The sequence below is a fragment of the Canis aureus genome, chromosome 12 (genome assembly GCF_053574225.1).
Source record: "Canis aureus isolate CA01 chromosome 12, VMU_Caureus_v.1.0, whole genome shotgun sequence".
NCBI classification, from domain to species: Eukaryota; Metazoa; Chordata; class Mammalia; order Carnivora; family Canidae; genus Canis; species Canis aureus.
Window position 1 is genome coordinate 16,485,954 of NC_135622.1, and position 25,954 is coordinate 16,511,907.

Below are 25,954 nucleotides of genomic sequence, written 5' to 3' on the forward strand. Positions count from 1 at the left end.
ATTTTCTTTTTTAAAGTAAGCTCTATGCCCAGTGTGGTGCTAAGTCGCAGGCCTGGGGCACCTGGGTGGCTCAGTCGGTTAAGCCTCCGACTCTTCATTTCTACTCAAGTCTTTATCTCAGGAGGTGAGATCTACTCAGCAGGGATTCTGCTTGAGATCCCCCATATCCCCACCCCTACCTACATGCATTCACAGGAGTGCTTTCTTTCTAAACAAACAAACAAATAAAATCTTAGGCAAAAAAGAGTCATATGTGGTACTGAGCAGGCAGGTGCCCTGAATAGCACAGGTTTGAATTGTGTGAGTATGTGAGGATTTTTTATAGTATAGCACAGTAAATGTATTTTTCTTCCTTATTAATATCATTTTCTTTTTTCTAGGTTACTTTACTAATACAGTATGTAATACACATACAAAATATGTGCTAATCGACTATGTTATTTGTAAGACTTCTGGTCAACAGTAGGTTATTAAGTTCTTGAGCTTTTTACAAGTTAACCATTTTTACTTCCGATAATGCTTTTTGCATAATAGACTATTTTGTCTAATATTTTAAAAACTTACCAGCTTTCTTTTAATATTTGGATAGTATTTTTTATCTTTTTATTTTTACCTTTCCATATCTGTAAACAATATAATATATATATATTTTTAAAATTTAGGCTGGCAGTCTTTTTCTTTAACTGGAATACTTAATTTATGTTTACTGTAATTAGTGATATATATGGATTTAAATCTGCTATTTTATTTTATGGCTTCCTATTTGTCCTATTTTATGTTTTATTTTTTCTTTCAAATTTTTGCCCCTTTTTAAGTGTAATTTGTTATATAATATTTTTCCTCTATCAGGAAATTATATACTTTATTATTACTCTACCAGTTACTATATGCATCCTTATTTCATCAGAGCCTAAAGATAGTACATTTCTCCTCATTCTCAAGAAAATACAGTCTTAGAATCCATTAATTCTATACATTTTTCTGGATATATCTACATGCAGATTTCCCTCTCTGTGGTCTGCTTAGGCTTTTTTAAATCTACAGATTGATGTCTTTTACCTGTCCTGGAGAAATCTCAGCTAGTATCTTTTTAGATAATGGCTTTGCTTTGTTCTTTCTCTCCTTTCTCATTAGTATTCCCATTAAATGTATGTGTTAAACCTTAATCATATTTTTGCCTCTCCATGCTGCATTCTGTGTAGTTTTTTTTTTTCTGATCTCCAGTTTATTCTTTTTCTGGTTGTCTTCTTTAAACTTCTCTGTTGATTTCTTAGTTTGTTTTTATATTTTCAGTTCTGTGAATTCCTTTTGCTTATTTTTCACATCTATTTTGTCACTTGCTCCAGATGTTTTGAAGTTGGTCTTTTATTTCTTTAAACAAAATAAGTGCAGTTGTTTTATAATCTCTGTCTAGTCTAATATCCACAGCCTTATGAGGCTGGTTTATTTTTTTTCCTGACTTGTACCTGTTTATATTGTTTCATGGTCTTTTTTCCTCTTTATGCCTCGTTAAATTGGTGTATTAGTCATTGTACTTGAAAATATTATTTGTTGCTAGTTTGAGGCCTGTATGATGAAACATTTCTCCAAACAATATTTTCATTTGCTGCTGCAAGACACTTAGGGGAATATGTAAGTTCAGGATTTCCTTAATCCAAATCCAAGACTTGAAGATTCTTGGTTCATTGTGGTAATGAATATGTGTGAACCCTGACTCCAAGTCTGTAAGGGGGCTGATTTAATTCTAGCGTGGCTTTACTCTATGAGTGTAGCCTTTTGGGACTACAGCTTTTAAAAAAAAATTAGACCTTCCCACATGGGCAGAATCTTAAGATTTTTGACTCAGCTAAAATTTCTCACTTCTTTCTTTTGAGCTGGTGAATGACCTCAGGGCAAAAGCAGATTTGGAGGCTGGGTTTGCTTTACTTTGTGTTCTTGCCTTCTCTAGATCTGGGATTTCACTTTTATTGATACCTCTTCAGGGCTTGAAGGATTTTCTTTTTTAAAAAGTTTCAATCAGCTTTATCAGTTGATCTCACCAGGAATTTGCCTTTATCACAAGAAGAGGCTGTTTCTTTTTTTAACTTAGAGGTATTTTTGCTTTGTTTTCTTATGTGTTCTTTGAATTATGTTTTATTCTAGTTGTTTTTTTTTTTTTAATTTTAGTTTTTCCTTTTACTCTGAAGTTTGTCTGGTAATTTTCATTCTGTTTAGGAATAAGGGAGTAAGAAGGCTATTTGGAAGTTGTGTATGTATGGGAAGGTGGTGTTTGCTTGGCACGTCTACTTTAGGGTGGACAGAGGTGGGACTAGATGTTATGCTGAGGCCCCAAAAGGCTTTCTGTGAGGAGGAGTTGGCATTTTCAAAAGCTTCTCTAGTTCTCCAGATAATTCATTTACTTTATTAGAAGGGAGCCCTCTGATTTTTTTCCACTTAGCTTTAAATATTTGTCTTCTGGTAATGTTCCTGGCTGGAAGGGTTGTAGGGAGGTGGGGTCATTTCTCATGTAGACCCTTGAGCCATTAACCTTTTCTAGCCTGTGCTGCTTTCTGTCATTCCTGGTACCTTGAGTCTGCCTGGAAAGTGTCCATGGGTCTCTTGGGCACATGGGCTCCCACTTCTGCTGCCCCCTCTATTCATTCTAGGCTTATGTTTTTTTCTGCTCTATTTATAAACATACTTCAATCAGATTTCTATTATTCAGCTTTTGTTAAAATCTCTTAACTGGTGACAGGCCTCATTTTTTGTTGTAGGTTACTACCCTTTTAAAACCTTATTTTCTTTAGAATGGAATTCTGGATGGGAGGACATAGAAACTTGTGGGTTCAGTCTTCCATCTTGAACTGGAACTTTCTCAAAAGATTATAAACTTTTTGCTTAGAAAACTTACTTCATTTATTTTATATCACTGTATGGAATCCTCGAATGCTCATTAATTAACAGGGCAACTACTTTGCCCTTTCCCTACTTCTCATCTAATTTTCTGGACCAGTATGCTTAATTCCCAGCAGCCCAATTTCTATAGTGATATGTTTATCCTCTGAGATCTTTTGGGTGGATATTCCTCATAATGCGTATTTTGTTCTTAGAGAACTGCCAGTACCAATGCAGCTTCCATTTGAACTTTGTCCAGTTTATTACACTCATCCAGTTCTTGAGGCACCTTGTTTTACATGTTGCTCTTTGCTTTTTTTTGTTTTTGTTCTTTTTTAGGAACTTTGGATTGATTGCTGAGGTGGGCAGTTACGTGAGCTTTCACCTGCATCCTTTGGCCAACCCCTCTCCTGCAGGCCTCAGCTTTGAAGAACGGAGTATTTGGAATATTGTACTTATTACCTGCTTTTCCTGTTTAACCTTCACCTAAGCTGGGATAAGCAGAGATCTCACCTGTTAGTTTTTTCTCTGCAAGGTCTTCCATTACTTGTGTCTTCCATTTCAGGCTTGGATGCAGTCTCTGCTGTTTGAGACAGAGGAAAAGAAAATGATTTGTGTAGGTTGCTTAATGAATGGTAAGGACCATAATAAAGGTCTCTGATAATTTCAACCTAGTGTGTTTTATAATCTTGCCTTTGTCCTTGCCACGATGACTGGAGAGCCACCATGCCTAGTCACAGACCTTTCTGATCTTCCTTGCCAGCTGTTCTAAACCTCAGTCCTTTGATTTATTTGCTTTTTATTTTTCCAGTATGTCACCAAACCATGATTCCAGAATTTATGGGATGCTACTTGAGGTCTTCAGAAGTTTAAATATGTGATCCTAGATTTAAAACCAGTTAAATTTTAATAGCTTTATTGAGATATAATGCACATACTATACAAGTGTACATTTCAATGATTTTTAGTGTATTCACTATGTGCAGCTATCACCACAGTCAGTTTTAAAATATCTCCATATTAAGGGGATCCTAAGATATATGTTTTTTTTTTTTTATATATATATATGGTATTTTGTATCTGGCTTCTTTCACTTAGATAATGTTTGCAGGATGTAACAGTTTATGTTATAGGATGTAGCAGTACCCATTCCCTTACTTTTATTTTTTAAATTGTGGTAAGGGGAATACTAGATCCATAGGTTACCTGGTGAAGGTCCTGCAGCAAGAGAAGGACTGGGCACAGAAACGTAGAGGAAGATTCAAACCTAAGGAGAGTCTCAGTGAGACTGTCTGCAAAGCCATTGGTTGAGTCTTCTCAGTGTATTTGTTACCTCCAGGGTATCAACACTCTTGGTCTGTACAGTGCCATGATGCACAGTGCCTGGTGCATGGATTCTCTGTGTGTGTCTGTGAACTGATTGATCATTTGTAAAGTGGCCATGTCAGAGTTAGAATTGGTCTTGGAATGCTGGCACAGAGCCTACAGGTGGCTTAGGAATCCAGAGCTCCTGCCTCCCTGGGCCATAACCAGCAGAGGGAGGCTGACTCCCTGAGCCCTCGATGAAGGCACCCACCCTTAGGTCACCACTTAGTGGATGTGTTCTGTTCTGCCAGATGAGGTTAAGGCCGTGGCAATTTTAGGGATTAACTCTGAGTTTCCTGAGAAATGGCAATTACATTTTTCCTGTGGGTTCTGGCCCAGAAGCCTTCCAGACTCTCCAAGCAGTGTACCCATTGCAATACAGAATTTTTGCTGCTCTTTGAATGCAGGCTGCCCGAACCTCAGAAATGTGCTGTCCCTGTTTGCAAGATCTGGTGAAATGGAAAGGAAACCGGTGTGAGGTTCTGCTCCAAAGTGCAAGATCATAGCCCTTTGCTCATTAATGATATGCTCCAGTATGCAAGCTATGGTAGCTCTCCCCAGGAATTTGGGCCTAAACCAGGAAGATTGCCCTCTGTAATTAGAATCCCTAAGTGAAAGGTTTCAGAGGCTGAGTTACTCCCAGACTCAACTAGACCTGATCAAATATATGAAGAAGAATGTGCCAGTCGGTAGAGGGCACTAGTTAGTCGTGAAAGAGGAAGGAGTTCCAGAGACAATTCTTAGGGCCCATTCTCCATTGGGTAGGGTAGCTTGAACCTTAGCCAGGCGCTTGATCAGCTGTCAGTCTGCCCCACTCAGGTGCCTTCAAACACTGCAGTCCTATTTAACTCCTATTGTCCATGGGATCCCTGGAATCTGGGCTCCTATCTTAATTCCCTTCTATATTGTACTGCCCAAGAGAACTTTCTGTGATGATGGATGTGATGGATGTACTACATCCAGGGTGTAGCCACACATGGCTATAGTGTGGTAGCCACCTGCAATGTGTGGCCACTGAGCAGTTGAACTGTGGTTAGTGTGACGAGCTAAATTTTACTTTTTTTTACTTTAAAATTGTATTTATTTTGTTTCAAGTATTTAAATTCTAATTAGTTAATACATAGTGTAATAATGACTTCAGGAGTATAAATTTTTAATTTTACTTAAATAGCAAGAAGTGTCAGCCACAGCATCTTCTGTTTGGGACCCTTAACTGAAATGGCACAATAACATCTCTCAGCCTCAGTGACAATAATGGTCATTACTCGGTAAGGAGGGTCACAGAATAGTGCTAGTAAAGCCCTCAGCACTGTGTGGGGCATATAGTTCTGAGTCAACATTAGGCCTTGTTACTATCGCTTTTTGCCAGCTCCAACGTCAGTCTTCAGCAAAGCTACTGAGTAATGAGGCCCTTTTTATTCTGAACATCGCTCGCTTATGGTAACAAAGCTCTAAATAAGAAATGAGGGCTCCTCCAAACATACATGAGGGAAACACCATAAATGGAAATGTATCTGCACATCAGACATGGAGCTTCATTAATGAGAGTCTGCTTCTGAGAAAAAGGTTTATTTGACGTGCTGACAATCCCAGGTTTCTTAGCCTGAGACATATGGAGCCTATTAATGTCAATGTGAAGGACCTCTTTGGAGATGCTTTTAAACCAAGACAGACAACAAGCCCCTTTTGCTTTCCATTCCCTAATTGAGTCTAGTACCGTGAGTGGAGAAAGACATGCTTTTAAAAAGGTGTCTATGCCTGTCATTTCATGGTGTTTTCTTGAGGAGCTGCTAATTAGTACATCTCTACCTTATTAGGGATGGTAAATAGGGACTGACCGGGCCTTCTCTGGGCAGGGAGAGTTATAGAAATCATCTGTCCTTATCTCAAGGATCAAAGTTTGGCTTTTTAAGTTACACTGAAGATGAATTTATAAGAATCTCAGTACATTTTAAAGAAATGCGTCACTTCAAAGTTATTAACTGTGAAACCATATTTCAAAATGGGCAATTGTATTGCTTATTTGCCTTACCTGCGTGGGAAGAGAAACTGTGCCTTTGGTGCCTTGAAATAGTAAAATACCAGGTGAATGCTGGCTGAAAATCTTAGGGATCATTTCAGGGTTCCTCATCCCACTGTTGCCGTATGGTGAAAAAAGCAAGAGGCCAAATTGTTTTTTTCTAATTGTCATTCTTAATTGTGAGAGGCATGAATCACAGTGATTTCACAAAGCACTTTGTAAAAGTGAAAAGGTCCGTAAGTCAGAACATGTGTCAGAGAAAAATGTCCATTATAACTGAATTGGGGAGAGAAAGTTTGCAGGAGCTCATTGTCATGGGAAACCTTCCAGCTCAGAGCATGAGACATAGACTGTGACCGTGCTCTAATGGGAGACACCTGGACACAGGACAAGAGGAAACCCTAAGCTGTGGTGGTGCTGGGAGACAGGAGAGAGGAGTGAATATGCCAGCATGTGCTGGCAGGTGAGGTATTTGTGCTAATAAGAATGAGTGATGGTGGTGGCCCTAAGGTTAATGAATGTAGCCTACAGGGCCTCAAGTGGCTAAACAGGCCTGCCCTCAGAGGATTTCACAAGGTGCTTCCTCTGCGTCAAACTTCTGGAAAGCGCTGAGATTTTTTTATTTCATTGGTTTACATAGCTAGTGGTTTAGGAGAGACGGTATAATTAGCCCTGATGCAAGTGCCTACAAAGGCTGGCAGGGAGAGCCAGGAGTCACAAGTTGGGATAGATGAATGGATGATCTTCCTCCAGTTGATCCTAGGAAAACTCTGCCCAGTGTTCCGGAAGATAAGAGGAAACTTTGCAGGTGTGCTCCAATGACAATAAGAATTGTCGGGGATCCCTGGATGGCTCAGCGGTTGGGTGTCTGCCTTCGGCCTGGGGTGTGGTCCTGGAGTCCTGGGATCGAGTCCCACATTGGGCTCCCTGCATGGAGCCTGCTTCTCTCTCTGCCTGTGTCTCTGCCTCTCTCTCTGTGTCTCTCATGAATAAATAAAATAAAATAAAATTAAAAAAATTGTCACAGCTGATATAAACTGGAGGGAAAAATCCTATTACTGATCAAAACTAATGCCAGGTCTGATCAGCTCTTTCTGCTCTGTGACTGTCTGTTGGCCCCTGGGGTATAGTCTCACCTGCTTAAGAAGACTTCACAAGGTCTCTATGATGAACCTTGCCTGTCCCTTTGTGCTTGCCTCTCCTCCCTGCCCTCCTTGTACTCCAGCCACCACATTTCCTGAGAGCGCTGTGGTCCTGTGGTGTGCAGGGTGCTCCTCCCCTTGCCTGCCGTACGTTTCTGCTTATTCTCTTCTCATTTGCTGGCCCAAAGTGTAAGACTGGGAAACTTTTCCTGGCCGCCTTCCTCTGGTGGGTGCCCGTCCTCTGTGCTCCCACAGGACCTATCTTTTGCTATCTTAAGCCTCATCACACTGTGAAATCAGTGCTTGACGCCCTGTGTACCATTAGATGGCCTGCTTCATGATGGGAGTGGGGTGGGGGGTTGGGGATGCAGCTTCTGCCTGCAGCTTGTTCTGGCTTCAGTGTCCCAACTCCAGCTCTAGTGTGAGACAAGTAAAAGTACTTGTTGCTCAAGTAAAAGATTTGCCTGAAAAAAATTGTGTTAAAATATTTATAATTTAAAAAAGTAGTATGTAAATCTATGATTATGGTAAAAAACAAAAAACCCTTAACAGAGAAGATAGATTCAAAAGTGGAATTCCTTTTAGTTCAGTTCCACCTTTAAACTCCTCCTCCCCATAGGTGTATACTGTGGCCCGTGTACTGGCCTGCCAAGTTTGTATGCATGCTCATATTCATGCATATGTAATTTTAAGGCAAAAAAATGTATAATATATATGTGATATATAGGATATATATATGGACACACCATTTATGCGTGTGTGTGCACATGTGTGTAGTTAACATTCTAAGTTGTAAGCAACGGAAACAAACCTGGGTGATTTTAAACAGAAAAGGAATTTAATGTTGAGTGGCTCACAGAACCGGCAGGAGGCTGAAGAAGTAGGCTTGGAAAGTGGGAAGAATGGGAAGCTGGACCATGGGTCTTGCCCCCCCCCCATGAGATGTGGGGACACTGTGGCTGTCCCCTGAGCCCAGACTTCTCAGCCGGGCCCCACTGCCTCTGTCAGTGCTGCTCATTGACACTGGTGCTGCCCCTGACCAACAAATGCCATGCCTCTCTGCTCTTTGATTCGTTCATTCTGTATGCACAGGCTCTGGCAGAGGACTGGCCTGCGGTAGATAGGAGCCAGCAGCCAGCTGGAAAGGCACTGGGCCCATGGGTGTGTGTTTGCAGACTTTGACTCCTAGGAGGTGGCCTCTGCCTCCCGCTAAGTCTGCTCCTCTCATGGACTTTTTTTTTCTAACATTTTTTTGTTTTCTTTCACTGCTTTGGTGTTTAATCCATCTGGCATTTATTTTGGCCCACAGAGTGACGTGGGGAGCCATCATTACTTCTTTTCTAAATGGCTACTTGGTTTTCCATATGCCATATAAGAAATAATCCATCCCCATCCGTACCCTCAGTACATGATGTTTTGAAATACTACCCTTTAATAAATGTGTTAAATCTCATGCATGTTTGGATATGTGTATTTATGGATACTCTGTTCTGTTCCACTGAGCTGTCTATTCATGTACTAAGACTGAATTGTGTATTTAAAGCTTTTGTCAAAATAACCCATCTATGTTTTTCGAAACTTTACATTTTTTTTTATTTTATTTTATTTTATTTTTATTTATTTATGATAGTCACACAGAGAGAGAGAGAGAGAGGCAGAGACACAGGCAGAGGGAGAAGCAGGCTCCATGCACCGGGAGCCCGACGTGGGATTTGATCCTGGGTCTCCAGGATCACGCCCTGGGCCAAAGGCAGGCGCCAAACCGCTGCGCCACCCAGGGATCCCCGAAACTTTACATTTTGAAATAACTTCAAACTTGAGTTGCAAGGTTAGTACAAAGAACTATATTCCCTTCACCTGGATTCACATTTGCTTTATCACTGTCTTTATTACATATGTTATTATTACATAATTTCATTCAGAGCCATTCAAGAGTAGATTGCAGGGGGGATCCCTGGGTGGCGCAACGGCTTGGCGCCTGCCTTTGGCCCAGGGCGCGATCCTGGAGATCTGGGATCAAATCCCACGTCGGGCTCCTGGTGCATGGAGCCTGCTTCTCCCTCTGCCTCTCTCTCTCTCGCTCTCTCTCTCTCTGTGACTATCATAAAAAAAAAAAAAAAGAGTAGATTGCAGACATGATACCTCCCATGAGACAATGACAAACATCAGGAAATTTAACATTGCTACAATGCTATTATGGGTTTGTTTAAATTCTGTCAGTTGTCTCAATAATGTCCTTTAAAGTAGTTTAATAGTTATTTTTTCTTATTTAGATGCATGATAGGATCATTCCTTTTGTCTACTTTTTATGTTTTTTGTGTCTTCTTTCATCTGTATCAGATCTTCAGATTTGTTATTCATGATCTTGGCATTTTTAAATAGAATGGCTCATTAATTTTTTTTAGAATATTATTTAGTCATGTACAAAATTTTAAAAAGTCACATAATACAGCAGTCATATCAATCAGGGTCCTGGCAGAAAATAAAGCACTCAGGAAGTCCAAGAGACTTTAGTAAAGGGACAATTTTTAGAAACAGGATTAAGGGACATGGGGGACATTGGAAAGCTATCTCCATCCCTGGGCCTGAAGGGGCAAGGGAAGAGGACATTTTGAGAGAGCCAGTAAGAGCCAGAGCTCGGAGGAGAAATGGCATCCTTTGCCCAGAAGCATCCCTCAGGGCAGGGAGATTGCCAGAGCCGCCTCCCTCCTTCTACCTTTTAACTCTGCAGTGCCTCCCATTGGCTGAGTTCAAGCAGAACCAGGGCAGGGAACAGCAAGACCAGCCCCTGGGGCTCAGAGTAGGGCAGAGAAGGGTGAAGGGTGGATGGGTAGGGATAGGCTTATAATGAGAAATAGCAGTGCCTACCCACACTCTTCCAGCTTTGTTGCTCAGAGACAACCACCTGCCGCTATTCTGATTTTTCTCTTTATTTATTTCCATATGTCTAAACAATTTTTAAAAATTTATCAGTTGACTTCCTTTGTACCTTTTCCCTTTCTTTCTGTCATAGTTATATATTTTTTGTTGTTGTTAAGTCAATAGACAGTGCTCATATTATTATTTTTTAAGGATTTTATTTATTTATTCATGAGAGACACAGAGAGAAGGTAGAGACATAGGCAGAGGGAGAAACAGGCTCCATGCAGGGAGCCCGATGTGGGACTCAATTCCAGAATCCTAGGATCACCACCTGAGCCAAAGGCAGACTCTCAACTGCTAAGCCACCCAGGCATCCCCAGTGCTTATATTATTTTGAGAGTGCAAAAATTGTTCACTGCCACACCAAGAGGTTTGTGATGCTTGGGCTTTTAAATTTACTCATTTTGTTTTGTAATAATAAGCATATTGCCTTTTCATTTGGCTATCTACAAGCTTCCTTACTAAGTTTATCCAGGCACTCTGACAGCTATGTACCATGCCTTTCATTAAAATTTTTCATATGCTCAAATATATATGTTTATTTTATTTTATATTCCTCTGTCTTCCTGTTCCAATCTGGAACTATTGGGGCCTAGACCAGCTATCTGCTGTCATCTGGAACTTTCTCTTGGCTGATTTGGTAGGCAGAATTGTAAAGATGGCCCCCAAGATTCTCATCTGCTGGTTATTTAGGCAAACAGGACTCAAGGTACTATTATGGTGGGGGGGTGTCTTTGCAGATGTTATTAAGGTCACTAATCAGCTGAACTTAACATGAGATTATCCTTGTGGGCCCAATGTCACCACATGAGCCCTTAAAAGTGGAAGAGGGAGGCAGAAAAAGAGATGTGGCAGCAAAGATGGGGCACAGGCAGGTCAGAGAGATTAGAAGCAGGACAGGGATTTGACTTGCTGTTGTTATTGGCTGTCAAGATGAAAGAAGGAAGCCATGAACCAAGAAATGGTCTGGAGGGTGGTCTAGAGGCTAAGACTGAACCTAAGGAACCCGGGTCCTGTAACTAAATGGAATTGTACTCTGCCAACAGCCTCAACCAGGTTGGAAGCAGAGTCATCTCCAAGGCCTCCAGAAAGAAATGCATTCTGTGATGTTTTGATTTTGGCCTGTGAGGCTGTAAGCAAAGAGCCAGATAATCCATGCTGTGCTCAGACTTCTGAAGAAACTGCTTGATAATGAACTTGTGTTGCTTTAAGCACTAAATTTGTGGTAATTTGGTACATTAGCATGAAAAAACTAGTACAGCTGTTATTACGGTCTTCCTCCCATCTTCCTTGTGTTGGGGGTCCCCATTTTCTAGAGCTCTTCATCCTGGAGCATATTCTCTAGTGTAGCCATTCTCAAACATGGTGGTTGCAGGAGCCTTTTATGCTCTTAAAACTTAGTGGGGACCCCAAAGAACATTTGTTGATCTGGTTATACCTATCAATATTTAACATGTTAGAAACTAAAGCTGAGAGATCTTTAAAATGTTCATTAGTTCATTTCAAAATAACAGTAATAAAACACATTGCATACTAACACAAGAACACTCTTTATGACAAATACAGTTTTTTTAAAAAACAAAAACCACTACTGAGAAGAGAGCCATTGTTTTATATTTTTTGCAATTTCTTTAATGTCTGGGTTAGTAGAAAACAGAGGCTTATACCTGTTGCAATGTATTGTTCTAGGTGAAGCATCTGAAGACAATCTGGTCCCAACATGGATGTAGTTGGAAAAGCAAGACCTCAGTGATCCCTCAAAGGCTCTCAGGGGCCCCTGAAGTCCCTTGGCTATACTTTGAAAACTGCTACTGTGGTGTCTTATTGATCAAAGTATGATCTAGGGACCAGCAGCACCAATGTCCCCAGGATCTGTTAGGAATGTGGACTCTCTCAGACCATCTGAATCAGAACATACAGTTTTTTTTTTTAAAGATTTTATTTATTCATGAGAGAGAGAGAGAGAGGGAGAGAGAGAGAGAGAAGCAGAGACACAAGCAGAGAGGCAGAGGAAGAAGCAGGCTCCATACAGGGAGCCCGACGTGGGACTCGATCCCCGGTCTCCAGGATCACGCTCTGGGCCGAAGGCAGGCCCTCAACCGCTGAGCCACCTGGGTGTCCCAGAACAGTTTATTTATTTTATTTTATTTTATTTTATTTTATTTTATTTTATTTTATTTTATTTTATTTTATTTATTTTATTTTATTTTATTTTCATTTTACTTTTTATTTATTTATTTATTTTTTTGAACATACAGTTTAATAAGATCCTCGGGTGGTTCCTATGCTCAGGGGGGTTTGACCCCTCCTCAGGTCTGATTAATTTGCCAAAGTGGCTCACAGAACTCAGAAAAACACTGACGTTTGCCAGTTTATTAAAGGATATGATAAAATATACAGATGAATAGCTAGATGAGGAGATACATAGGACATGGTCTGGGAAGGTCCTGAGTGCAGCAGCTCTGTCCTTGTGGAATTGGGGTGTATCACCTTCTTGTATGTCAATATGTTTACCCACCTGGAAGCTCTCAGAACCCTTACTATTGAGATCTTATGGAGGCTTCTTACATAGGCCTGATCAATTATTAACTCTATTCCTTGCCCAACTCCTCTCTAGAGGATAGGAATGGGGCTGAAAATTCCAAGCTTCTAATCATGGCCTGGTCTTGCTGGTGACCAGCCCCCATCCAGGAGCCCACCCAGAGTCACTTTCTTAGAACTACAGATCTCAATGTCACTCAGGGATTTAGGAACTCTCTGCCAGGAACAGAGATGAAAACCAAATACATATTTCCTTCTCATAAATCACAATATCACAGGCATTTACTTCTGAAGTATAGTATGTTCTCTGAGCCCTTGCATGTCTCAAAATATCTTTATTATAGTCTCATGTTGACTTGATAGTTTGGGTATAGGCTAGATGCTAGGCTAGATGAAAATCATTTTAGTTTTCAACTTCTGTTGAAGGAGTAAATCAGTGGCATTTGGTGGGAGAGAAAGGTATATTCTTTATCTGTGTAGGCTTGGGGAAGAAATCCAGGGTCTGCTAACCTTCCTGTAAGTAGACTTTCAACCAAGTTGCATGTTTTCAGCCCCTTGCCTGATTTCTACCTTCCTCAGGAATTTTTCCTCTGTGTCCTGAGGCTTTACCAGGGTCTGTAGGGCAAACGCTTCTCATTTTTAACTCTCTCTACTTGATAAAGTAGAAAAGTTTATAAAGTTTTAGAAAAGTTTTAAAGTTTATAGTTTCCCTTGTTCCTACCATTCTCTTTGGATTTTCAGTTTACACATTTGTTTATTATTTCACTGTCCTTTGGTGGTGTTTCAATGGCTGTATTTGCTCAGGAATCTCCCAAATGATTTAATTACCAGAATACTACAAAATGTTCTGCTGTCTGTTGGGTCTGAAAGAGTGTTGGTCCATCTTTCATTGTTATTTTTTATATGAACTTTATAATCAGCTTGCCTACACCCAAAACCCACTGGCATTTTTACTGAGATCATATAAATTTATAGTTTAATTTAGGAAGAACTGACATCTTTAAATTATTGAGTCTTTTTTTTTTTTTTTTTTTAAATTATTGAGTCTTTTGAGAACAGAATATGCTTTTCCATTTATTCAATTGTTCTTTTATATCCCTCAGTAGAATTTAAAATGTTGCTTCTTGTAGATTTTGCTTGTCTTATATTTTCTCCCTTTGGTTGCTATTATAATTGAGATAATTTCTTCTATATTCTTTGTAACTGTTTGGTGTTTCACTTACCATTGTATCAAATGAGGTCTTTTTGATTTTGATGTATACAAATCTCCTTCATATTTTAAAATATATTAACTAGATTTTTGTTTAGTTTTAAAAGTAATGTATAAAAACATAAAAATAATTAAATATATAAAAGGGTATATGATGAAAAGTAAATGTCCCTCTTGTCCTGGTCCCCCAGTTTAATCCCAGTTGATTACTGTGGATTATTTATTGTATTATCCTTCCAGAACTTTTTATATATATACACGGGCATATGCATATTCAAAAAGATGTTGAAATGGTACTCTTTCTTCCTTTTGTGTGAGGCCCAAAAGCCTGCAACATCATTGTAGATGCCTTATACTTGTACCAATTTAACTGCCTTTGTAGGTTGTACTAAGAGATTGTAAGAGAGCATTGGTTGCATTAGCAACTCTCCCTCTCGACAATAGAGAATGTAGAAGCTGAGATATGTCTTTGGGGAGGGTTGTCATTGTGCTTGGTCAAGTGAGTGTGGTCTCTGGGCCCGTTTCCTGGCATTTGTGAGAAATATAGTACCTATTTCAGCCTGAAATGGTTGAAAGGCTGTTTTGAAACTATCTACCAGGGAGTTGAGGGAAGAAGGGTAGCTATCCTGGAGTTGAGATGCATTTCCAGTAGCTGTGGGGCAAAGGTACCTGTTTTGGGGGTACCATATGTAAGCTCTGTTGAGTTTGGGGAGCAGCCAGGGATTGTCTTGGGTCCCACCCAAGAGGCTTTCCTGGTAGGACCATGTAATCCCAACAGAATGAATCTTTGGGCCTGAAGGAAAGGTGGTTTACAGCCAGACAAGAGGTAGCTCCTAAGGGCTCCACACCCATAGATCCCCAGTGAGAGAAACTCCAAAAAGGAGGAGAGAGAAAGAAAAATCAAAACCCATAACAGGTTTCTGTAAAACATCTGAAAGCTCTGCATCTGTGATACTCAGAGAAACCGGCTCCATAGCTTCTGTACTAGCCACAGAAACCATGTCTCTCTAGACCCCCTTCCGTTACATCCCAAGCTGGGGTGGGGGCAGGGTCAGAAGCCATAGCCAGCAGTGATTTGGAGACGTGAGCAGGGAAGAGGGAAACAACCAAATTTGCTCCCCTACCACATACCCCTTACCCCATTCCCACCCCCAATGGCACACAACTGCAACAACAGGCCCAGCTGACTGAGAAGGAGAAGTTTTATACTGGACAAGACTAGAGTTGTTACACTGAATGGATCCTTAAATTACTAAAGTGAGGTTTTCCTTACAAGTGAATGTGATGGGGGGCTTTTTAATTATCAAGGAATGGCTAGAGACCTATGGGACCTGTAAGCAATGTCATCCTAGAGCAGAGTAAGAACAAATCCACGGTGTGAGCTTAAGCAGAAGTGGTGGGAAAGAATGTATTTACTTTCTTCATGTACCCTATTCCAACTGGTTCTGGCTTCATCTAAAAAACAAGCCCCCACTCCTCCCTCCAAATCCAAAAAGACTTCACAGATAGGGCCATATCACACCCTTGTGTACCTTGCTTTCTACCTAGTAATACATCTTGAAAATGTCCCCTTCCCTTCCCAGCACACACGTACCTATTTTTAAGTCTGTTATGTAGTATTCCATTATATGTACAAACTGTATTTATTTAGCCATTCCTCTATTGATAAACAATTAGGATTTTTCCAATCCTTGCTTTTCATACAATGTTGCAATAAATATGTTTATTCAGTTTTTTGCTTGCATGAGGGAGGTTATCTATGGAATACATTTCTGGAAGTAAGATTACTAAATTAACCAGTGTGTAAATCTTAAATTTATGATCCTCCAAAGAAATTGCACCAATTTATATTTCTACCAACAGTTTCCTCATAACCATGCAGATATTGTGTATCATCAAATGTTTTAATCTTTGCCACTGTGAGAGGTTAAAAAAATAGTACCTTGGCAATTCATAAATAATAAATGAGATTGAGCATCTTTTCATATGATTATAAGTCATTTGTATTTCTTTTTCTATAAACTGCAAATATATATCTTTATAGATTAATTTTTTAAAAATCGTGTTTTTGTGTTTTTGAGGCAGCCAGTGGGTGAGTGGGTAAGGAATAAGACAGTGGGCTGAACGCTATGGGGGAACATTGGAATGTAGCCATGATCTTTAATCTGCTTTCTTTCCTTCCCTCTGTCCTTTGGGTTGGTATCTAGACATCTGGGTTTGAAATTCTGCAAAGCATTGACTACCCTACCTAGTCTTGTCTCCCCGCTCCACCCTGGCACCAAGCCCTCTGGGTACATATGAGCCAGAACCATGCAGGTGAGTGATATTCAGCTACCAATCGAAGGCACCATGCAGGATCCTTGTCTACACTTCCCTGTGTGCTAGGAAGCCAGCATGCATGCCCTGAGGGCTGCCTTGATTGGGTTCAGTCAGTGAGGGGCCCCACAGGAGATTGGGAGATTGGCCCCAGTATACTTTTCTTCTCTCCCTGTGGCATTGCCACAGGCTGCTTAGTCCCTTGACCAAAGGTCTCATCTCTTAGCAGTCTACCTTGTAACTCAGCCATCCCATCTTTGGGTTCCTTTAGCCATACCCTCCCTTACCCCTCAGGCCTAGGGGTGAGATGGAGGCTATTTTCAACTTTGGGACACTGTACTATTCCTTGTGAGTTCCCTACTCCTCACCTACTCCTTTGTAAGTAGTCCTAATAAACTGCTCACAGATTGTCCAAAGTTGCCTGTGTCATCTCGTTTTAGGGACCTTGACTGGCACAAGCTCCTTGTGTTTAGCTGCATCCATTGGATCCTAAGTCAAAAAAGTGAAGGAGCAGCACCCACAGCTGGTATTAGAACCTTCAGCCCCACCCAGGAGAGGCCACAAAGAGTCATAGCAGGGGCCAGTCAGCAGCAACATGCTGTCCCATAGAGCTCCCCGGACCAAGTGGAGAGAGGCTATGGCACCCAGGCAGTGAGAGCTCTAGGGTGTGCTGGAGCCCTTGCTGACTGGTGCAGCTGAGAAGGTTGTATCGAGTGGAGCTCTGGAGGGGTTCTGTGTTGGAGGAAGAGGTGACAGCCACAGAGTAGCACTGTGGCCCTTTCTGGGGCTCAGGCAAAGCTGGCTTCAGAAGGATCTCAGGAGTGAGGGTGAGGACCCAAGAGGGGCTGGGGAATGAGAGGGGAGGGGGAGGGGGGTAGGCAAGTTGACCAGAATGTTTCAGCTGCCGGAGAATTGGGCAACGTTGGATTCAAGTTCAAAGCATCCCCAAGAGACTGCTAGCTGGGCAGGTAGTGGTGCTCCAGCTGGGTAGGATCTGAGAAGGTGCTGGACCCAGGGAAGAGGTGAGGATGGTAGCCAGAGCTGCAGCTCTCAGCCCCGGCTCCTGGCCTGTGAAGGAATCCCCTCTCTTGCGGTTCCTGCAAGGCTCCAGGGAATGCCACGTGTGCTCTACAGCCCGCTATTCCCACCTGCAGCCTCAGCCAGTGCTTTGGCCCCTGTGCAAAGTGGCTCTGCTGGTCAGTGCTTCTCATTATGGTTTTCCCAGGTGACCACTGTACTCTCTCTTACGTCACAGTCCAAGAGTGACCCACTTTTCCTCCCCAGCTTAGGATAGGCTTTCACTGGAAATATGGTGAGAAGAGGCAGTAAATACCATACAGAAAGGAACATTGAGAGGCCTCTGGGTGGTTCAGTGGTTGAGTGTCTGCCTTCGGCTTAAGTTATGATCCCAGGATCCTAGGATCGAGTGCTGCATTGGGCTCTCTGCAGGGAGCCTGCTTTTTCCTCTGCATGTGTCTCTGCCTCTCTCTGTCTCTTCTGAATAAATAAGTAAATCCTTAAAAAAAAAAAAAAAAAAAAAGGGAACATTCAAACTGCATGGTAGAGATCATGCCTGGCAGAGCTCCTCCCTGGAGGTTTCTTTCTTCCCCTACCTCTGTCTCTAGCCCCTTGGCTTTTTATAATGTTTGATCTCCTCTACTAACTTTTTGCTTCCTGTTTGCTCCGGACTGGTAAACCAGACAGGTAAGCTTGTTACCATGTGGTGTAAGATAGATTGATAAATTTTGAGTGAGAGATTAAAGATTAATCCCATAAGTAGAGTGCACTAACATTAACACCATTATTTTGGTTGTTTGGAGGCCTTTAGGGTTATGTTTTCTCAGACTCGACTTTCAACTATATTCCAAGTAAGTGAGGTGCCCAAATAACCTAGTTCTAGGCTGGGAGTTTGTGCTATATACTCTTTTTTTAAAGATTTTATTTATTTGAGAGAGAGAGCACACAAGTGAGCATGAGTGGGGGGAGGGGCAGAAGGTGAGGGAGAAGCCAACTCTCTGCTGAGCAGGGAGCCCAACATGGGACTCAATCCCAGGACCCTGGGATCATGACCTGAGCTGAAGGCAGATGCTTAACTAACTAAGCCACTCGGCACCCCTGTGCTATATACTCTTGAAGGAATATGACTGTGTTAGAATTGGGGGAGATGTGGAGAGCAAAGAAAAGCCCCCGATGTAGCTTTTGGTTTCATTGACTGTATGTTGGGTCCAGGATATGATTAATTGTTATGGATAAAGGGCAGTGTGGCCATCAGACTTAGAAGAGGCACTGTGGGCAGATGACCACCCAGACAGACAGGACCCCAGGCACAGTTCTGTAGTTCTCTTTGTTTTGGTGCCTGCCTTGGTACCCAGACCACCCATCTCTGTTTTTTCCCATGCTCCATGCTTTGTCTTACACCTTGATTTCTTACCTGAATCTTCTATTTCTGAATCATTCACATCTGTATAGCTATATATTTTTATTTAGTTGTTTATTTCAATACCATCCTGCTTCATTCGGACTCCAGCCTTCATAGTAATGTCACAAACCATCACTATTTTTGGCTCTGATGTCTTGGCACTAGCTTGGATCTGGCAGGCCCAAGAGTTTCCTGAGCTGGTATAAAATCATATATAAGGAGAGTTGTATATTCCACAGGATGGTTCGGTTATGAAGATCTAGCCAGAAGATTCTAAAAAATGTAGGGTTTAATGAAAAAAAAAAATGGCTGTTGTTATGTTAGCAAACACCCATTTGTGGTCTCCAACCCAGACTCCCAGTAAGTGGGTAATGGAGCTTTGACACCCTCCTTCCTCCTTCTGAGAGAAGAAAACATGAGCTTCTGGGAGGAAAGATGCATGTTCAGAGGCAGGTGCAGGGCAGGATCTTCCTTGAGGAGCTCTTATCTCTTCTCTATCCCTATCATTATTGCCAATTGGCCCCCTAAAAACTTTAAGGAATAGGTGAGTTTGGATGGGGTGCAACAATGCAAAGATTCTAAAAGGACTTTGAATTAGAATTGCAAAAGGGAAAGATGTCCCTCCAGTGTGCACTAGGTAGGTTCCTTCTTGGCTTACTCTCTGATGAGCAAGTGCTGTCCTGGTGGGCCAGTTTGGGGTCCTCCTGGGGAGTCCTGCAAACAGTCTAGCCCCACCAGGTGAAGACTTAGCTCACAGTCACACCACTGCCTTCAAGGCCTTATTATCATCTATTCTAGATAATTTCAAACATGGTCTAGACTAGCATTGTCCAGAACTTTCTACAATGATGAAAAATTTCTGTCTGCCACCAAGAGTTTTCCCTAATATACCCTTATTCTAGGTTGGGGACCACAGATGGATGCTTACTGGTGTAGCATCACCCATTTCTCAGCAAAACCCATGTTTCTTAGAATCTCCTGATTAGATCTAGATAACCCCACCATCTCCTGTCCAGCTGGCTTTGAGGTCAGTGGGCTGATCTGGCTCCACATGATGACTTCCAGTGTGTTCAGGTCACCTCTGGAAGCTGAACCATTTGCTCTGGCTGCCTTACACCTCATTTCTTGTCTAGTCCTTTATGTTCCTCATTTTCCAACCATATTCCATCTTTAGTTGAGCTCACTAAGGGATCTTGGGGAAATTGTACTTTATAATGTGTAAAACAGAAACATCAAACAGAAGAGTCAATGAGGATGAATCCATTGGCTCCAAGGTGCACTAGGTGATTTGCCAGATTCTTCTGGCTCTGACCTTGATTTCCAGTAAGCAGAAATAACAGGAGAACAACAATAACGTGAATGATAACAATCATGCCTGCTAGAAAAATGCAAAGAAATGAAACATGTAAAATGACTTCGAAAAGTTAAAAATGCTCTATTAAAGTATCAAATAGCTCTCAAATTCTTGTTTTCCTCTCAGGCAGACCACCAGTAAATGCTGCTCATTTTATCTATCTCATACTTTTTGTTTCTCTTATTTCTTCTGGGCCAAATGGGGTATAGCTGATCAAAAAATGCCTACGACTGGATGAGCTTCCTTCTCCTGGTCACCATCAAAGTGCTTTCTTGTTGTCTGGGTCACATTCAGAAACAGTTTTTCAGCTGGTTTGAGGAAACAACTTTCAAATGACTTGATAGAATAAAAAAAAATAGGACTCTGATAGCCCTCAGGCTTTGTGCATCCAGCTGGCCATTTCCTTAAATGACATAAGATGGCAAGCAAGGCTGCAGTGAATACATCCACCAAAATTGGGCAAGTGTCAGAGGACCCAGGACACTGAGGATGATGTCAAAAATTACTCAGGGTCCAGTCAACACATTTTTGGGAGAGAATCATATAGAGATTTTTATACTAAATATCACCAGAAATGCACTTTAAAAAATAACCAGAACATACTGTATGGTAACTAACAAAATTTAAATTTAAAAAATAACCAGAACATTTTCTTTCTCCATATTTTACAGCACCAAGCAAGAATTATTTTAGGTGAGCAGACACAAAGTACAGAATGTAAAGAAAATTCTCCATAACTCATTCATCTTGTTGGACTTAGAAGGGTCAAGTGACAGTTACAAATGACAGCCTTCCTAGGTATTCAATTTTCTGAGGTCTTTTAAATAAGGAAATGTATTTCTGGGATTATTTATACAATAGTAACAAAGCAGTGTTCAACTTTAGGTGATAAAAAATGGAGTTAATTAAAATTTAAAAAATGTAAATCAGATTTGAAAGTTTTGTTTAAATATTTTCTGTTCATTGTTGACATTAAAGAGGATGGGAGTGGGAGTGAGAGGGAGGAAGACCATCTAGGTGCTCAGATCAGGGACCCAGAAGTGTTGGGCCATCCTGTCCAAGGCTAGGTCTTTGTTGGAAATTCAGAGACAGTCTCATAAAAACCAAATCCACAGAAGATTTATGTGTATGGATACTCCATACTCCTGCAGGAAGGAGGACACTTGGATGTCCGCTTAGATGTCACTCCTGCACAGGGCTGTGGGCAAGGATGAGAAACATGTGCTTCTGTTGCCCACTGTTACAGCCTTTGGTCTACCCCTCCTTGGTCTACCCATGGCTTCCTTTGGCTGAGAGAACTGATCTCTTCTACCTCTTAAGCTTGTGTAGCTAGCATTGCCTAGGTTTTCATCAGACTCTAACCTCTGAACCCCAAGTTAAGCATTCCAGATAACATGCTGCCTAGGGGAAGATGTTAACGTATGGAGAGAAAGAAGCAATCCCTGTTATGTTCCAGACTGTGTAACTGATCTGGTACTCCCTACTGAGCTTGAGGTCAAGGTTATTGGCAAGTCATCTACACTTGCTCATGGGAGAGCCTCATCTTATGGGTCAAAATGCCAACAAGATGTGGGAGCTTCCTGGTCAAAGACATCTAGTAACTCCTAGATGGGCTTCATGATAATTACAGTGTTGTATTCTTCAGGTTCCACTCAGTCTTCTCTTATAACCAACCAAGATCCTCAAGAAAAGGGTGGGGGTGGCATTCTGCATTTGTAGAATTCTAGTGACTAAGACAGCTGAAAACTATAGTCCTCACTAATTCTAGTTTCTCTGACCCCACTTAGGCTTGCATGGTCAAGGCCAATGCCCACAGCATAGCATTGAGATCTCAAGGGAGGTCTCAGGTCTGACCAATCTCCATCCTGTTGATACTTCTCTTGCGAGCTGGTCTGGTAGAGGTCAGTCATCTGGTTTGGTGATGGGAATTGCTCACTACCAAGCTTGCTTCTGTCTTCCAAAGAGTCTACCTTGAGGATGCCTGAGCCATGGTGACTGGGAGAGCCATGCTGGATCTGGGAAGCCCAGGTCATGCCAGTCACGATGGCCATGATTTTTTTTATTAAGATTTTTATTTATTTATTCATGAGAGGTGCACAAAGAGAGGCAGAGACATAGGCAGAGGGAGAAGCAGGCTCTCCATGAGGAGTCCAATGTGGAACTTGATCCCAGGACTCTGGGATCATGACCTGAGCCAAAGGTAGATGCTCAACCACTGAGCCACTCAGGTGCCCCCAGTTTTTTGTTTCTTGAACTCACTCTATTATTTGTGTTATATGTTTATATAATGTACAATATTAGATATAGAACATATATTTTATACATATTTGAATGGTGAGTTCATGTGGACGAATGCAGGTAGACATTGTATATGTTACAATCTCATCTGAAATGAGGGATATGTAATCTTAAGCTTTTCATTTATTTATTAGTTCAAACAAGTATTTATTAAATGCCTAAAAGTGCACATCACTAAACTAAGAATGAAACTCAGGCGTGGGGCACAGAAGGGTAAAAAAGACCAAGTGCCCCTATCTTTAAGCAGTTTAGAATTTCTGGGGGAGACAGGCATGTAACATCACAATTTACACCTGACAAAAATTGTCAAAAATGAAGTATAAATCAGATAACATTAGCATTTTGATAAGGAAAGGATCAGTACTCTCAGTGGGGATTAGGGACCATGCCCATGAAGAAATAACTTTTGAGATAGCCTTGAAGGATAAATAGAATTTCACTTTAACAGTTATAAAAAAATAATTAGTCTTGGCAGCAAAGCTCTTAACAATAAGTATTCATATGGCAGTAAGTATTCGTATAAAGCAGCCTCACACACTTTATCTTAATTGGAACAATAATTTTGCGAGGTTAAGTAAGGGAATATTACTATTATTTTTTAGGGTCAAATTGAGGCTTAGAGAACTTTTATGACTTGCCTCAGATGACCTATTATTTAGTCAGGGGAGGAGAGAGTGCAGATGTGTCACCCATATCTTCTATGTGCACGTACTTTGAGAGCCTTTCCCCACTTGCCCATGCTTTTCCAGAGGTGCATTCCAGGAATTTGCCAATTCTTGGTCACTCATAGACTTATTAACCAGCCACAGCAACCATTGATGGTTCTCCCATGGTGGCTACTGTCTGTGGTCCACACCCCAGCAGCATCAGCATAGCTTTGTTAGAACTTGTTAGAACTATAAATTCCCAGACCTTGTTCCACACCTGCTGGATCAGCAGTCCTGGCGATGGGTGTTTTAACAAGCTTTCCAGGTGGTTCTGCTGCAGGTTCAAATGTTGAGAACCACTGGCATAGCTGATCTAAATAACACAACTTTGAGGAAAATAGAATGAAACATGAAAACTGCCTCTTAAAAAACCCAACGAATCCTTATAGTATCAGAAATTAAGGCAAACCGTGTTTTCCTTTTCATTTGGGGATTTTTATTGAGCAGGGTGAAAAGGCATAGGGCTGGAATAAATTTAGTGGTAAAACTGCATACACTTCATTTTCGTTGAGAAAACCGAGATACATTCAAAGCCACAGGGAAATGGGGCTCAGTCCGCAAAAGTCAAGGCCTCCCAGAGCTGAGATACAAGCTCATACATTACTTCAGAACACAATGGGATGGGTTTCTGTTAAGGGTTACCCACAAAAGGGAGCCCATAATTGGTGCATCTGCTCTTGAGAACATGCAGGCTCTAAAGAAATTCAGCTGAGAAATGGGAGACATCCTAATGTCATGGCATTTCATTCTTTTGAATACTTTGTGAGAAAAACCGAGAGGGATGAGGGTATTCTGTTACCATGGAAACCTGGAGAGGCCCAGGCTGGCAGATGATACCAAGCAGCTGACAATGCTTGGCACCCTGATTCTAGATAAGAAAAATGGGGCTGTGGAGGCCTCAGATTGGGTCAGAATGAATACTCTTTTATTCCTACGTAGTTCTGCCACACTGTCTGATTTTAAAAAAATAATCCATTAAATTAAACAGCTCTCACGGTGACTGTGATTGATGAACACCTAATCGCATGTTCCCTTTACCTAGAAGGCATTCCACTTTGTTTGGTTTCTACTCTCCTTCACTGCAGAGCTCCAACCCACTTTCTGAGGGTGGGCTTCCTCATCGACCTCAGACCCCAGCCATGCAAGGCGCCCCCATGCCTTTTGTCTTGCTTCCCTGTGTTTGTTTATAACACAGAAATGATCCCTTTCAGCAGGGAGAAAGTGCCTTCAGGATCTAAATAGCAAAGTGGTCTATAATCTTTTCCCTCTCTTTCTTTTAAAATAAAAATAGCTAACATTTATTGAGTGCTTATTGTATACTACCCTAGTGCTATTTAACCAAAGACCAGCAGCATCAGCATCACCTGAAACTTTGGTAAAAATGCAAATTTGAGGACCTTACCCCAGACCTGCTTAATCAGAAATTCTAGAGCAGGGAGTCCAGGGGCCTCCTCTCCACCTCAGTGATTCTTGTACACACAAAGTTTGAGAGTCACTGTACTAGATGCATCTAAGTGGTTCATATTTCTTCTCACTTAATTTTCGTAACAATCCTTAACCTAGGACCTTGTGTTGCCTCCTCACACAGATGGGGAACAGAGGCACAGAAAGTATGAGTAAATTGCTCAAAGTCCCCGAGGTGTCTTATTTTCAAAGGTGTTGACCACAATCCCTTCCACTTTTTTTGATAGGACTTTGTCACTTCTAGTAAGAAGTGGAGTCTGTTTTCCTTCTTGAATTGAACTGGTGTGTGACTTGCTTTGACCAGTAGAATGCAATGAAAGCATGTGGTGCACCTTTTGATGGAGGCCTTAGGATGCTTTGCAATGTCCTTTCTCATTCTCCTAGTACCCTGACTCCTGTGTCAAGAAGTTCAGGCTATGGTGCTAGAGAGAGAAGGTCATACAATAATAGGAACCATGTGGAGAGAGAGGCAATGAGGAAGAGAACCACAGTGTGCCAGCGGACAGCCTTATCTAAGCCAGGTCCTGTGGGGAGACCATCTTGTGGGAGCCATGGTAACACCACACAGAGCAGAGTTTGTGGAGCACTGCCTGACTGCCCAGCCTGCAAAATGTGAGCAAATAAAATCGTGTTGTTTTAAGCCAGTGAGTATTTGTTATGCAGTGATAGATAATTGAAACAGTCATGTAATTTGTCAACTACAGATCCTGGATTCCAACCCAGGCAGTTTAGCTCTGTTATACATCTTAACCATTGCTCCTTGCTTAATTGAATTAAAAAAAAATACACTCGCTATTTTATTGCTACACAGGGCTTTCAACCCAAACTCCAGTGCAGAGAATCTGGTTTTGATAGGCCATGTAGTATATATAGCACCCATTTTTTTTGTCCTAAGCTAGATAATAATAATAACAGCACATATATAGTACTATGTACCAGGCAAATCCTGCTTTGAATATGTTTTAATTTGCTTATTTTTTTAACTTTTGAAATATATACTTAGTTAATTGGTTTTCAGCCTTTTAAAAACACAAGTATTTAAAGCTATTTTAAGTATGATTTTAGCTGCATCCTAAAAATTTTGATGTTATATTGTAATGATCATTTCATTCAGAATAATTTCTTTTTTTTTTTAAATTTTTATTTATGTATGATAGTCACAGAGAGAGAGAGAGAGGCAGAGACATAGGCAGAGGGAGAAGCAGGCTCCATGCACCGGGAGCTCGACGTGGGATTCGATCCCGGGTCTCCAGGATCGTGCCCTGGGCCAAAGGGAGGCGCCAAACCGCTGTGCCACCCAGGGATCCCATAATTTCTAATTT

The 25,954-nt window shown here is 41.3% G+C and overlaps 1 protein-coding gene across 2 annotated transcripts in view; it reads left to right on the top strand.

Annotated features, from left to right (window-relative positions):
• Positions 1-25,039, top strand: part of POLE4 (DNA polymerase epsilon 4, accessory subunit) — a 31,544-nt gene extending 6,505 nt beyond the window's left edge. Inside the window, exon 4 of one of the 2 annotated variants that reach the window (XM_077843040.1) lies at positions 25,017-25,039. In XM_077843040.1, coding sequence (XP_077699166.1) covers positions 25,017-25,024 — 8 coding nt within the window. In that variant the 3' untranslated portion in view covers positions 25,025-25,039. Of the gene's footprint in view, positions 1-3,213; positions 3,545-25,016 lie in introns of those variants that run through there. The other variant, XM_077843039.1, reaches the window with a different exon arrangement.
• The last annotated feature ends 915 nt before the right edge of the window (positions 25,040-25,954 follow it).